This window comes from Micropterus dolomieu, linkage group LG05 (assembly GCF_021292245.1).
Source record: "Micropterus dolomieu isolate WLL.071019.BEF.003 ecotype Adirondacks linkage group LG05, ASM2129224v1, whole genome shotgun sequence".
Lineage (NCBI taxonomy): Eukaryota > Metazoa > Chordata > Actinopteri > Centrarchiformes > Centrarchidae > Micropterus > Micropterus dolomieu.
The window spans coordinates 9,059,740-9,073,777 of NC_060154.1; the positions used below are offsets into that span (position 1 = coordinate 9,059,740).

A 14,038-nucleotide genomic window follows, 5' to 3' on the forward strand; every position below is an offset into this window, starting at 1 on the left:
TTTGTACAGGTGTAATGAAATTACCTTAGACTGCATGCTATAACTAAAAAATATATTTCCTGGATAAATCAGAGAACTGTGTTGCCTCACAAACTCACACATACTGTATGTACATACAAACCATTTGCTGATGATATCCTTCTCTTTTTCAGGGAGGTGGGGACTGTCCGGAAATGAGCATTGGTGCCATTAAGATTGCCTTGGAGATCTCCTTGCCAGGATCCTTTATTTACGTCTTCACAGACGCCCGTTCAAAAGATTACAAGCTGACCCATGAAGTCCTGCAACTCATTCAGCAGAAACAGTCACAGGTTTGGATATTACTGCAATGAACTGTATATAGTATACTGGTTTAGAAGTAAAGAGATCACATTTTTATTTATTTTATGTGTGTAGGTGGTGTTTGTGCTGACAGGGGACTGCGATGATAGGACTCACATTGGCTACAAGGCTTATGAGGAGATTGCCTCCACCAGCTCTGGACAGGTCTTCCATCTAGACAAGAAACAGGTCAATGAGGTAAGAGCATCACTGAATGGAAATTTGGAGTAGCACTTCTGTTCTCTTTGTTCCTTGCAAATACAAGTTTTCAAGTTTCAGAGTCAGAAGAAAACCTTTCTGGTTTTAAAAGACATGCTTTGGTCACAGTATTCAAATCATTTCAGCTTGGCCTGGATTCTACCCCTAAGCTGTATAAATTAAATGGCACTGGAAGGTTCCACACAGCTTCTCTCGTGTCTTTTGCTGTGCCCATATTCAAGTCTGGACTCCAGATCAAATGTGCAGGAAACATTTAATTGATTGATGCATACCATGGCTCTTTTTAACCTAAGAAATATAAATCAGCGGTCTTAGACTGGGCAGTGAGTCAAAGTGTGAAGTTTGAATAGTAATGCTGTTTTATTACTGTAAGATAAGGCTCCTTGCTAGGGGGAGGAAGGGATTTTTGATTTTGGGCAATTTTCTATTAAGACGACATGAAAGTCCTTCGCTCTTTTCCATTTCTCAATTCATCCATTTTATCTACCTTCTATCTTTCTCCACCAGGGCAGTTTTCAAAAGAAGCAAGGAATTAGAAATGTTGTTTTGTAACTAGTTTGGAGAAACACTAGTATCAAATGTATTGACTATGGTTTGGTTTGTTTTTGCAGTGATTATTCTGAAGAATCAGATTTCTTTGGGTGCATTTCAGTCAAATCATTTCTTTTTCTCCATGTCCCCAGCTTCACTCTCAGAGTTTTTGAAATTAATGCGCTGTATCATATTATTCTCATGTCTCAAATGCCTGGTACTTTACATAGTATGAGTTAAATAGCGTCTGGGTCTCATACAGTAGCTGTTGAGTTCTCCAGAGGGACCCGGGGGGTGGGGGTGGGGGGGCACGACACAGGGGAATGTGAGAAACTTCCTGATGAAAGCTTGCACATGTTGAGGGGATGACCTTATATGCAGCTGAGGGGGTAAGTGTGTGTGTGTGTGTGTGTGTGTGCGTGTGTGTGTGTGTGTGTGTGTAAGTGTGTTTGTTGGTTGATTATTCATGTGTAAAAATGAATAACTTCCTTTTAACAATGGTATTTCATTTTTTAAACATCGCTTAATCATTAAACATCAGTATTAAAATACAGCACCGTATCTAGCTTCTATATCATGACAGAGACAGAGTACATTTCTCACAATATAAATGCTGTGTAATTCCTGCCTTAGTAACATTTCCTTCCCATCACTGTAGGTTCTGAAATGGGTGGAGGAGGCTGTGCAGTCATCCAAGGTCCACCTGCTGTCTACTGATCACTTCAGCGGGATCAGCAACACTTGGCAGATGCCCTTTGACCCCAGCCTCAAGGAAGTCACTGTGGCCCTCAGCGGCCCAGCACCCGACATTGAGATAAAAAACCCTCAGGGTATGATAAGTGTTACTAGAGATAAATAAGATTGTCATTCCAGAAATTCCTCATTTTTAAATGAAGCTATTTATTAGCACTCAAACAGATGGGTGACAAACAAAACAGAAAAAAATGGGAAAATAAGTGGAGAAACACAAGATATGTAGATGCTTATATAAAGGGTACTTGGGATCAGTGAATAGTTTGACGAGAATTAAAATAATTTGAATCCTATGTTGGGGTCAGTCACCAGATCTTAACCCATCTGAACATCTATGGGAGATTTTGAACTGACATGTAATAATGCCCTCTCCATTACATCATCAAAACCAAATGTGTAAATAAATATATATTTTAAATATTGCTTAAAGGGTCTATGACAAGAAACATGGAAGCTGTTCTAGCTGCTTGTAGTGGCCCAACACTTACTAACTGACATGAAGGAAGTAGAAATTTCATTGTAGGTTGTCCAGTCATTGTAGGCCATTCATCACATGTGAAAGGAAAGACCACTAGACATTGCTGACTCAGCATTTCAGCAATTACAGTAAATATTCTGCATTAATACTGCAATATAAAACATTTCACTGTAAAAAATGAAAATAATGAAGAAGGAATTTCTCATTATTCCTGGGTCTATTACCAAGATACTTCCAGTGCATCTGTTGGATTTTAAAAGCTGACACATTTTTAACTGATCTAAAACTAAAACTAAAAAGTGTAATCTTTAGGTCTTGATGTCTGTCTTCATCAAATAAGCGAAGCTTTTATAGACTATTTTGGATCATGGTTCCACAATCATACAGGAAGAAGAGGAGGAAATTTTACTATTTAGAATATGAAACACACTGTAGAAGCTGATGTACACAGACACAGACCAGGTAGAGTTAAAGTTTACACCAAAAAACAAACCATTTTTTATCATAGGACTAAACCATATCTTGCATCTTCTTCTTTATCTACCGTAAATATTTTAAATGTAACTTTCAGCAATGTATCAAGAAGTGTTAAGAATTCATTTGCATCAGTCAGAGCTGTAGAAAAGGTGAATAATTGTCTTGGTGTTCATGTGTGGCCTATAGGGAAGATTGTGGGGAAGAGTGATGGCCTGACTGAGCTCCTGCACATTCCCAACTCTGCCAAAGTTGTCAACATCAAGGACCCACACCCTGGGATGTGGTCTATCAAGGTAAACAATTCAGTCTTTACCTGGGAATGTGTGTAAAATTACAGCCTTATCCTAACAATTTCCGCAGCTGAGCTGTCTTATAAAAGACTGAAAATAGTGCATATATTTCAGTAGTATAACCTTGAAATGAGGTCACAACTCACACCCACACACAGGAGGGAGCTGTGCCCTTGAGGAAGGTTCTTAAATTGAATTACTGCAGTAATATTCCAGCATGTTGAGATACAGTGTTATGTAATCAATTTAACATGCGTGACGTCTGGTGAAAACATCTCCGAGCAAACAATAACATGTCCAGAAAGACACATTTGAGCACTGAGATGATTTTTAAGACAGTCATGGTAGATGAAGATAAAGTATGTTCAAGGCCACTGCTGTCAACACAACCTGCTACTTTTATTGTTGGGGCACCCTTGCTGTTGTTTTCCTCTTGCAGAATTGAAACTGTTGGCACCCTGCTGTCGAGGTAATGCAAACAAGGTCATACATTTGACTGCCCACACATGGGTGACCAGACGTCCCGGATTTTGAGCAGTTGTCCCGACTCCTGTCCGGTTTGTCCTGAAAATAAGACATAACATGAGTTTTGATTATAGCCTAATTAATCATTAAATACTGATCGTGTAATTCTCAGGCTCCAGCAGGGTTTGCAGGTTATCTGTAGCCTACATTGTGTCAACAGCGTTGTTAAAACCTCAAAGTAACACTTTGTTTTCTTGTGGTTAGTGGAAGTTATAGTCAATAAGTTTAGCTTCAGGCAGCTACGGCGGAGAGATCTGACACGCGTGTTGCGCGGACAGATGTGTCAGACACTGCACTGATGAAATGAATGAAATGAAAAATAAAATAAAAATTAGGTAAAAGATCATGATTTACCCACTGTTACAAATCCACAGTTGTTGTGTTTTTCCTAATGACAGACAGGTGACTTGATAAAAATAATTAATTTTAGCATTGTGTTTTGATTTTCACATGTATTAATGTTCATTGCCACTGAATGTACCGGTAGCCACGCCCCATCATCCCGAATTTCACCCGTTCTCATCTGGTCACCCTAGCCCACACTGTCAATGCCAGATGTTGGGAAATGACAAGCATTTTTACCTGAGTGATTTGTTGAAGGGGCCTCGATGGCCCCTGTATTCTTTGTAAACTCCTGCTGGGGCACTTTCCCTCATCCTGTGTTATGTGTTAGTGGACATTTGATTTACTGGTGAAGAGATTAGATGTAAAACTGTCATCTCTGTGTTTCCACTCAAAGAAAGGTGTCGTTGTAAGCAGACGCTGCGTTTTATGCATATTTGCTGTAGGTTCTCTCAGTGATTGGCTTTCTCATGATTTATTCTGGCATTTCTACATGTTTGATTCTTGTACAACATATGGCATTTGGTTTTCATCACTTGCAAATCCATGAAACTTCCCTCAATAGGAGTTCTTCAATATAGTTCTATTCTTCTCTTGTTCTTGTCATGCCTATTAATTCCTCACTCACTTATCCCCTCTGTTGGCAGTAATGTCATTATGGGTCATTATAAGCATTATAGGAGAACCATTGTATTCAAAGTTTAAATCTCATGCATTCATTCATATAGTTATCTCAAAAAAGTAACATGTGGAATGTATATTCAAACCGTAATGCATTTTTTTTGGACTGAGGTTGATTTGCTGTATAAGATGAAACAAGGTCTTTCCAGCTGTGTCTGCACTTAACCCACAGGTTAATCTCGTCACTAAACACCAGTCTAAGGAGCCTTTTCCCTGTTTACACAGAAAAACTGGTCTCAATATTTCTAACTGGGGCTTTGCTGACTTTCTTTTACCTCCTGTGCAATATAGACTAAAAAACACTCCCCATCATGTTGTGTTGCCTCTGGCAAATCTTCTCAATCAACTTCTGATTGATTGTTTACTTATGATTGTTTTGGCTTCATAACACATTTTTCTCTATTGGGGGTACTTGTTAAACTTTTAGATTAAAAGATGTTCAAAGGCGAACAGTTTAATAGGATCTGAAACACCACATCAAAAGGCTTTGATTGAGGTCTTTGTCTTCAGATTTTAGCCAATGAATACAGTGACCTGTTCCATGGACGGTGTTCATAGAGGTGATGATGGATATCAAACAGAAATAAAAAAGAGAAATTGCATTCAACTGTCTTATTTCTGTCCTGTGCTTTCCTCTTGTTCTACATTCATGACTTAGCTTCCTCTCTGTTTCCTCATTCATCTTTCTCCCAACACAATTGCTCCTCTAATTCTCTCCCTCTGAGAATCACAGGAGGATCTTCTGTTCTTTCACTTAATACATCCCAATACGTCTTGTTTTTCCCATTTCTCCTTTTGGACACTGCTTCTTCCAACCTCAGTCCCCCACACTAGTTTATCTGGCTTGCAGACTAAAAATATCTCCCTCTCATCTGTAGCTGTGTTTCCCAAGACATCGAAAGTATTGTGGATAAATACTTTAGGGGGATTTCACTGCTCTGCCATGCTGGGTTTCAGTAATGCTAATGGCCCATGACACACTAGTCTAAGGCCCTGACCATAGACTGTGTGTGAAAAGGAATTTGATCCTTTTTAATCTGTCTTTAATTGGATGTCGTGGTGGGGTGTAGAAGGTGGGCTCACCCTACTATCACCCTCTGCTGCTTCATTACTCTCTCTTCTACCTTACATTTACTTTGTGCTAAATTCATAATACTCATAGTAGTATTCTTCTACAATTACTACATGTAAACCATTTGCAAATACTGTAGTATAGAAGAAATAATGTAATTTTTTATTTTGCACTAATATGAAATGATACCAGGTGTGCACAGACAGATATGAAGCAATTGGTGACTGTGTTGTCAGTTTCAAATCTTGTCATACAACAAGCTACAATACTTTCCCTAAACGATTGATTGCTCTTTAATTTACAAGAAACTCTGTATTAGTAGTAAGGAGCTCCTCCATTTACGCTTTGTGGGACTACAGTGTCGGTCAACAACACACTCCAAAAGCTAGTGATCTTAGTGTCCATGCTGGCAAAGTCACATGAAGTTAGAATAATTGTATGTGTATAATTGTGTGTGTGTGTAGTGTGTGTACATGTTTAAATATGTGCTCTACGGAGAGTCATCCAGGTGAGACACATTAATGGTGAGTGATCTCAGCTGAGTGACCTCAGCATTGATGAGTGCATTTCAGCTTCATACTGAATTTTATAGCTCATGATAATAGTTTAGACAGGCTGTAATTTTGCGATTTTAAAAGCATGCAAACAGTTCAAAGGAGAGAACCTGCCCGACTCATGTTCTTTGTGTCTGCTCTTTCTCTTTCTGAGTCTGCTCACTTGGTTTCTTATGTTCCTCTGTGCTGATGTGCAGACAGCAGCCAAATATCCTGCTGAACAAAACAAAAACAAGGCATTTAATTAAATATTGACAGAGAAGAAGCAGGACAGTAATTTTAAAGGACTTGAAGCAACTGTGATATTTATTGAAGATCTTTCTTCTGCCAAACGGAAAGAAAACTAAAGACTACCCAATGTTTTTCTCTTTTCACAACATCTTGAAGTTCCTTCTATCCTGTCCTCACAAATAGCTTGATGCTTAAGCCCATGTTTTGCAGGTTAGTGCTAATCATTTTTTTCCTACATTTTGTAAAAAAATACAATATAACAAATTAATAAAGTCATAAAATACATTTGTGTAATCCAGGATGCAAACTTGCATTCAGAGTGAACATTATTCCATACAAGCATTGCCGATGTCAGTGACAGTTCAAGTCAACTTCACTGATATACAGTATTGAGATGGATGGATGCACATTTCCAACAGAAAGGCAATTCATGGTGCTTTGCGTAATACACAAAATACATAAAATAATAATGTAACCTTTAAATAATCTCATACAATTGAGTATTGAGCATTAATAAGGTTTTGAGAAAAGCCTATGCTCAAATCATGTTAATGTAACTTCATGATTCACAATAATGTGTCTAATGTATCACACCATTAACAGCAAATGGTCTTCTCTTTGCACGTGTCCTGCATCTTTAGGTCTTCAGTCAAATCTGTATCAGTTATCTTACCTCAGCCACACAAGAACTGTGTTGGTCATCTGTTTGGCTTGGTGTGAAATTGGGTAACAAGTAGCTTTAATGACAGGGACTCTTGTCTTTTTGTAAGAGCACAACCTTTACAGGACCTCTCCCCAAATTACAGCCTCATTTACCACTAAATAAAGACCTTGGATAATTTCATGGTGGCCATTAGGGCAGGTTTGATGACCACTGCATGTATTGTTTTTTTATGATGGCAGGCAGTAGCATTTAAGGCTGTGCCAGATTCCCTCTGTCCTGCTATTACCTCATTGTTTGACTTGATTAACCTCCAGCTTTGTTGTCTGGCTGCCTATATGCAATGCACTATCCTGTTTGGTAGTTTACTTTCCACATGGAATTTAAGTTCATGTCAGGTAGAACTCAGTAATTGTAAAATCCACACATTATCTTTCATTTCAGGCAATTTGCAAATGACAGTTTAAGTGTGCATGCCTCTCTCTGCATTGTGAGTCAATGTCTGTGACACCACCAAGGTGTTTTACCTAAGGTGAGGAGTTTCCACCTCTCACCAACCTATATTTCTTTGTAATTACTCTGTCTCTACTTTTGCAAAACTTCAAAAGACCTCCACATGATGAAGACCATGTGAACCACTAACAAGGATTTGATTATAGTGGTTGGGTTTGTTTTATTAAAGTGTGTATGTCAGACTGAATGGGTCATCTCTGAATTGTGGATGTTCTAAAGCTCCATCGTAAGATATTCAACATAAGCCTTGACTTACTTAGAGTGGCTTGTCTATACATGCAGGGATGGTTGGCATACAAAAGACTGTTACACAATAGTCCCAGCGCTGTGTCTGTCATTTAGACAATTCAGTACGGCCTTTGATGCAAAAACTCTTCTCTCTTTTGTTTTCTTGAGTTTCTTGAGGCTCTTGAGAAAAACGGATGTACTAACCTGTACTTCTGAGTCACATTATCAGACATACAACCAGAGTCCTGGACATACATTTCCATAAATCTACATGCCCCTTTTCCTTGATACAGACCTCCAGTGAAGGAAGACACTCAGTTCGTATCTCAGGTCTCAGCACCATTGACTTCCGAGCCGGGTTTTCCAGAAAGCCCACCCTGGACTTAAAAAATACCTCCAGTAGGCCAGTTCAAGGTCAGTGAGGTCAACCACACCAAATGGAAAAAAAAAAAAAAAAACACCACACCACAGCTGCTTTTTAACCTGTTGTGTTCACTTATATCTTTTATCTTTGGGACTGTAAAGTATACAGTATATGTTATATCAACTTTCCAGGTATTCCCACCCACATCCTTTTGAACACCACTGGGCTTTCGCCCCCTGCTCGGGCTGACAGGCTAGAGCTTTTGTCAATCACGGGCCAAGTGATCAAAACTTTGCCAATCCGCTACTATCCTGAGCGCCAGCCATTTGGCCTCTGGAACATTACAGAGTTCATTCCACCCAACGAGGCCTTCTTCCTTCGAGTGACAGGATATGATCTGGATGGTTTCACATTCCAGAGAGTCTCCAGCGTTTCCTTCTCCAGCATCATACCTGGTCAGTAAGCAGGTTGTCACCCATATTTAGATGGTGAGGGACTGCTTAGTAGTTTGGTTGATTAACTGAGTGATTACCTTAACTTGCTGATTTTGCTTTCTTTTAGATGCCCCTAAGGTGCTGATGCCAGCCAAAACTCATGGTTACTACCTCCAGAGAGGGGCTGTCAGCTGCCAGGTAGAGAGCCTGATCCCCTTCACCCTGCGCTTCAGCAGGGATGGGAGACGACTTGGGGTGGACCAACTCTTCAGGTAAGCAGGGCTATGTGTGTCAGTTCAGGTATTGTTATATAGCCCAATATCACAAATCACAAATTTTCCTCAAAGGCGTTTACATTCTGTATAGCATACAACACCCTCTTTCCTTAGACCCTCGATTCAGATAAGGAATAACTCTTTCAGCACAGAAGAGGGAGCCCTCCTCTGTTGTACTTCCCAAATAATCAATGCCAGTTCCATATGATGTACTTTCACATAAGGTCCTTTATCCAGGTTCCATTTCCAACCTGTTTAAAGCCAGAAGATTAACACATTTTTCGACAGTACCTGAACTGTGACATGGGATACATCTGTTAAAGTCCTAGCCATGTTTTAAATGTTTCAGAAGATTATTTTAGCAACATGTGGTTAGTCAGATCTATTTTTGTTCGGCGACTTTATGGATTTTTAGGTTTTTGGAAAAACTTGCCATGTAGTCATGTTTAACCTAGAAATGAGCTCCACAGATGCACTATGTTGCTGGATTGGGCCAATGATGGGTTTGCCCAGTCTTCTCTCAGCGGATAGACACACAAAGTTTTGCTGATGATATGATACAGCCATTACATGCTGAGAAACCATACCAATTTTTCTTTTGGCCAATGACTAATGGTTCCACATTTCATGGATATCTACTGATACCTTCTAAAGGATATCTATCTACCAGGCAGAAAGAAAAGCAGAATGAATCAAAATTTTCCATCCTTTGTCCAACTCTGTTGGAGAAGCAGCAGATTAAAACTCCCATACTGTGTTTCCATTTCTACGCTCCTGTGTGACTAAAGCCTAAAGAAAGGATTTTCACCAGATCAAGTGATGAGTTAGTAGCAGATTTTCGAGTCAGAGGTATTAAATGTGCTTCCATTTCTCATTCTAGTGAGTCTGCCAATGCATCATGGGAAATAGCCCAGGTAACTCTGAAGGATGAGGGCTACTATGAGTGTATTGCTGTCAACAGTGCTGGGACAGGAAGAGCTCGCACCTTCCTGGATGTATCAGGTAAGCACACATACCTAGACTCATTAAACATGTCATAGTTATTCAGCTTATTTGGTGATATACTTGTAATGCAATTATTCTATTAAAATCCTACAATGGCATTAGTAAACATATTATTAATAACATATAAGCTGTAAACTGAAGCACTAGGAATTAAGTTGAGACAAATTATGTATTAAGACACTATTACAACATGTCAGAAAGACTCTCTACACAGACAACAGTGTTGAATTATTTCAATGGACTGCAGTACTGTAGTTTATGTTAATAAACAGCATATGGTGAGCTATTCCCCATCACTATGTGGAATGAGCCATGATGGTCGGTCAGACATGAATGCTTAGGGGCTGGCAGGCATTAGACTGTCATCAAGGGTAATTGGTGTGTAGTGGATCTATTTGCATGAGCAACTGAAATTAATGAAAAGCATTTTTTGTGTGTTACAACATACATTTCTGCTCTGTAAATCCTTTGTCCTGTGTTCTCCTTTGAGAAAAAATCAGAAAGAAGGTTTTGCATTAATTTGATGGAATACTGTTCCGGTATCAGATCTTGCAAAAAACACTAATGTCGCTGTTCTATTGTAGGCAGAGCAAAAGGTCACACTGACTACACAACACAACACAAGAGTTTGAACAACAACCCACAATAGCTTTCCTGCTAAAGTCTCCTTCTTATCTAACTTACAAACATGAACAGATGTCTTGTTGAGCGAGCCACCGAACAAAAAGTGCACTGTTAGCTAGCTAATTAGCTGCTCAGCTACAGTATATTAAATAGCATGTACCTGCTAGGGCTGCACCTAATGACTATTTTTTAAACAATTAATCTAATGATTGTTTTCTAATTATTTATTGATTATTCTAAAGATTTTTTTATTACTTTTATTTTTTTAACCTAATTTGACAATTCATTTATTTAAAATAAATATCAAAACCTTTTACTATTTCAGAGGCCAGATCAGAAAACTGGACCTCAGATTGAAAAGGATTGCTGTGACACAGATGAATTTAAGCCACCCCTTTCCCTGAACTGGCGATTTAGTCTTTATATTCATTCTTTTATTAATTTTTGCATCAGTGTGCAGTGTAGAGAGTATAACAACAGTCAGAAAAGTGCAGAAATTATTTTTAACATGTGGGCGAAGAAATATTTAGACATTTAAGTGACTCCTACTAACAGAAACACATTATTTAATTTTGTAAAAAAATAATTTTGCTTCAAGTGTTCGTGCATAGTGGTGTACTTCCAATTTACAGATCTTACAGAGCACTTGCTGACAGTCAAACACAGACACCAACACGCCCCTCCAGGCGGCTGAGACAAAAAGGGGTATTCCTGATATTTCCCCATAGACCCTTTTTTTAAAGAAATAAACTATTACCAATACTGTATAGAAGATTTCATATTCTTTCATGTATTTCTACCTTCTATTGCTTGAAACTTGCTATGGAAAAACGTGTTGACATTATATTAGCCGGGACCCGGGTTCAATCCCCCACTGTGACACATTCACCTTGAGCAAGACACTTAACCCCTAGTTGCTCCGGAAGCATGCGACCTCTGACATATATAGCAATTGTAAGTTGCTTTGGATAAAAGCATCAGCTAAATTAATTAATGCAATGGACGTCATGTTTGGAAAATCACACTTAAAGGACACACACATACCGTATAATACACAAAATACCTCAAGGAAAATGGTGCAGCAAAATTAAGTTTATGTCATGCTCAATAGGTTTACATACACTTACACTACTTATGGACATGTGGTTGAAATCCAAGCACCAGTCGATGTGGGTTGAACCTTATAGGTTTGTGGTCTGTTTGTGTGGATCCCATGCAGAGCTACTGCATGACGTCAAAATTAATGTAAGTTTATGGAAAATTCGACTCTTAACTTGACATTGTAATCCATGCCTTACAGTGATCATGTCATGGGGTTTATGGTATGGTTTGTGTGCCCGATTTGTAAAGCAATGGACTGTAAATATGATGTAAGATGAGAACACACTGTGCACCAAGAAAAAACTGTATGGTGATAGTTTAGGTGGCTTTACGGTTACTCAGGTGTACAGTTTCACTAGAACAGCAGAGCTTAAACACAAATACTCACTTGTCACCACAATAATTAATGCAAAACAGATCAATTCATAATCTAACATTACTGTGATGATGATTTTGTGATCATGATGATGTCAAAGCTTTGAACACAGACACAACTAGTGGGATCATATAATGATTTATACCTTAAGTCATTGAGCCAAAACAAAAATTTATTTTTGCCTATTCCACAATCCTCTGTAGTGCATTTATTTTTCAGTCTGATCCCTTTCCATTATGATACACCAGAGCTGACACCACATGACTTCCAGTGCACTCAGTAATGGTCTCGAAATTTTGCTTTCCAAAAAACGTCCTGCTTTGGGAAATTCACTGGAGCCTCATCAACATAATGAATGCTAGTCAGAAAGTAAGAAGGTAGAGTGAAGAGAAAAAGAGAGTGAGAGGTAGTTGAAAGACACTTTGTGAAACAGAAGGATAAAGGGAGTCAGGCAGGGATCTGGTAATGTATGAGTGTAGCTCATTATTGTAACTCACCCACAATGTTCACAGTCCAAAGGTGCAGCTGGACTTTGTGTGTCCGACTTTTACCTCTTATGATGTCTATAAAATGAGGTGAAAGTAATCCTCCTCAGCCACAACTTCAAACTTTGTTACTTGGCCAGTGATATTCTTAACAGGATGGCAGTCCTCTGCATTTTAAACTTGTACACACAGAAACACAAACACCCACTATGCTGCCAAATTTTTGTCATCCTAATCCCTGATCCCTGATCTGTGCTGAAATCCCCATCACCCTCCTTCTATCAGAGCCAAACCCTCTGGTACCTCTCCTCACCCTCATCTTGTCTTTCCTTCCCATTATCTCTCCTTTCCCTTTTCCCTGCTTAGCTCTGAAAGAAATGATTGAAGACACACTGAGGTTTAAGAGATGAGTGTTTTTGACATGGTGACGAGAGAAAAGACAGAGATAGTGGAAGAGACAGAGAAATAAGATAGGAAAAAGTCCAGTGATGAACATCATTCAAATAGGGGTGTTTCAAGTTAAACTTCTCTTGCACATAGCTAAGATAAGCTACATGTATTACGTTTAAACAAAGCTGAGAAACACATACAGTGTATACATCCAAACAGTGCATTAGAGGGTTAGACAGACAACAAAATGCTGACATTGGTGATGAAATGTGGATTGTTTAAACTGCTGATGCAGCTCCCAGGTATACATACAGTATATACAGTCTCTAAAATGAACAATAACATTTTATTTCATCACTTTTTATTAAAGGGATACTCTAGCAATTTACTATTGCACTGTCATAAAGTTGGTCAGTTTATTAGAGACAGATTAATAAAGAATGGTCAAAATTGAAGCAGCAGAGATCACTGGATCCTACATTTCCCATAATGCAACTGGAAGCATCTTTTGGCCTGGTAAACACCCACATTTTTCAAAGTCAACATCTCCAGTTTGTAACACAGGGTTTCTGTTATAAATCGGTAGTCTCCAACCCAGGGTTATTTCTCATACTTCAGAAGGCATTATACAATGTCTAAAACAATATGTTTTCAGTTTAATTTTATTTATATAGCGCCAATTCACAACAACAGTTATCTCATTGCACTTTTCATGTGGAGCAGGTCTAGACCGTGATATTATTTATATAGACCCAACAATTCCCATCATGAGCAAGCACTAGGCGACACAGGCAAGGAAAACTTCCTTTTAAGAGACAGAAACCTCGAGCAGAACCATGGCTCAGACGTGAGGGAGAGGGAGAGGGCTAGGGGGTAGGGGGGAGCACAAATATACAACATAATATCCACACAGAACTACAGACAGTAAAAGTAGTAGTGGTGCAGACTGAAAATAAATAATGATACAGATAATTATAGTAATAAAAATATAGTTTTCTCAGACTGAGCAGTTCTCCTAATGATAGTATATACACTTAACGTGTAAAATCAGATGAGTGCCCCTAATTATTCTTAATTTAAGATGTTATATGTGACATTCACCTTCTAT

The 14,038-nt window shown here is 38.7% G+C and overlaps 1 protein-coding gene across 1 annotated transcript in view; it reads left to right on the top strand.

Annotated features, from left to right (window-relative positions):
• The window catches only part of hmcn1 (hemicentin 1), an 82,066-nt gene that overhangs the window by 4,944 nt on the left and 63,084 nt on the right, over positions 1-14,038 (top strand). The window contains exons 3-10 of the mRNA XM_046049979.1: positions 153-311; positions 397-519; positions 1,730-1,901; positions 2,966-3,072; positions 8,170-8,290; positions 8,432-8,695; positions 8,802-8,946; positions 9,830-9,951. Coding sequence (XP_045905935.1) covers positions 153-311; positions 397-519; positions 1,730-1,901; positions 2,966-3,072; positions 8,170-8,290; positions 8,432-8,695; positions 8,802-8,946; positions 9,830-9,951 — 1,213 coding nt within the window. The remainder of the gene's footprint in view (positions 1-152; positions 312-396; positions 520-1,729; positions 1,902-2,965; positions 3,073-8,169; positions 8,291-8,431; positions 8,696-8,801; positions 8,947-9,829; positions 9,952-14,038) is intronic.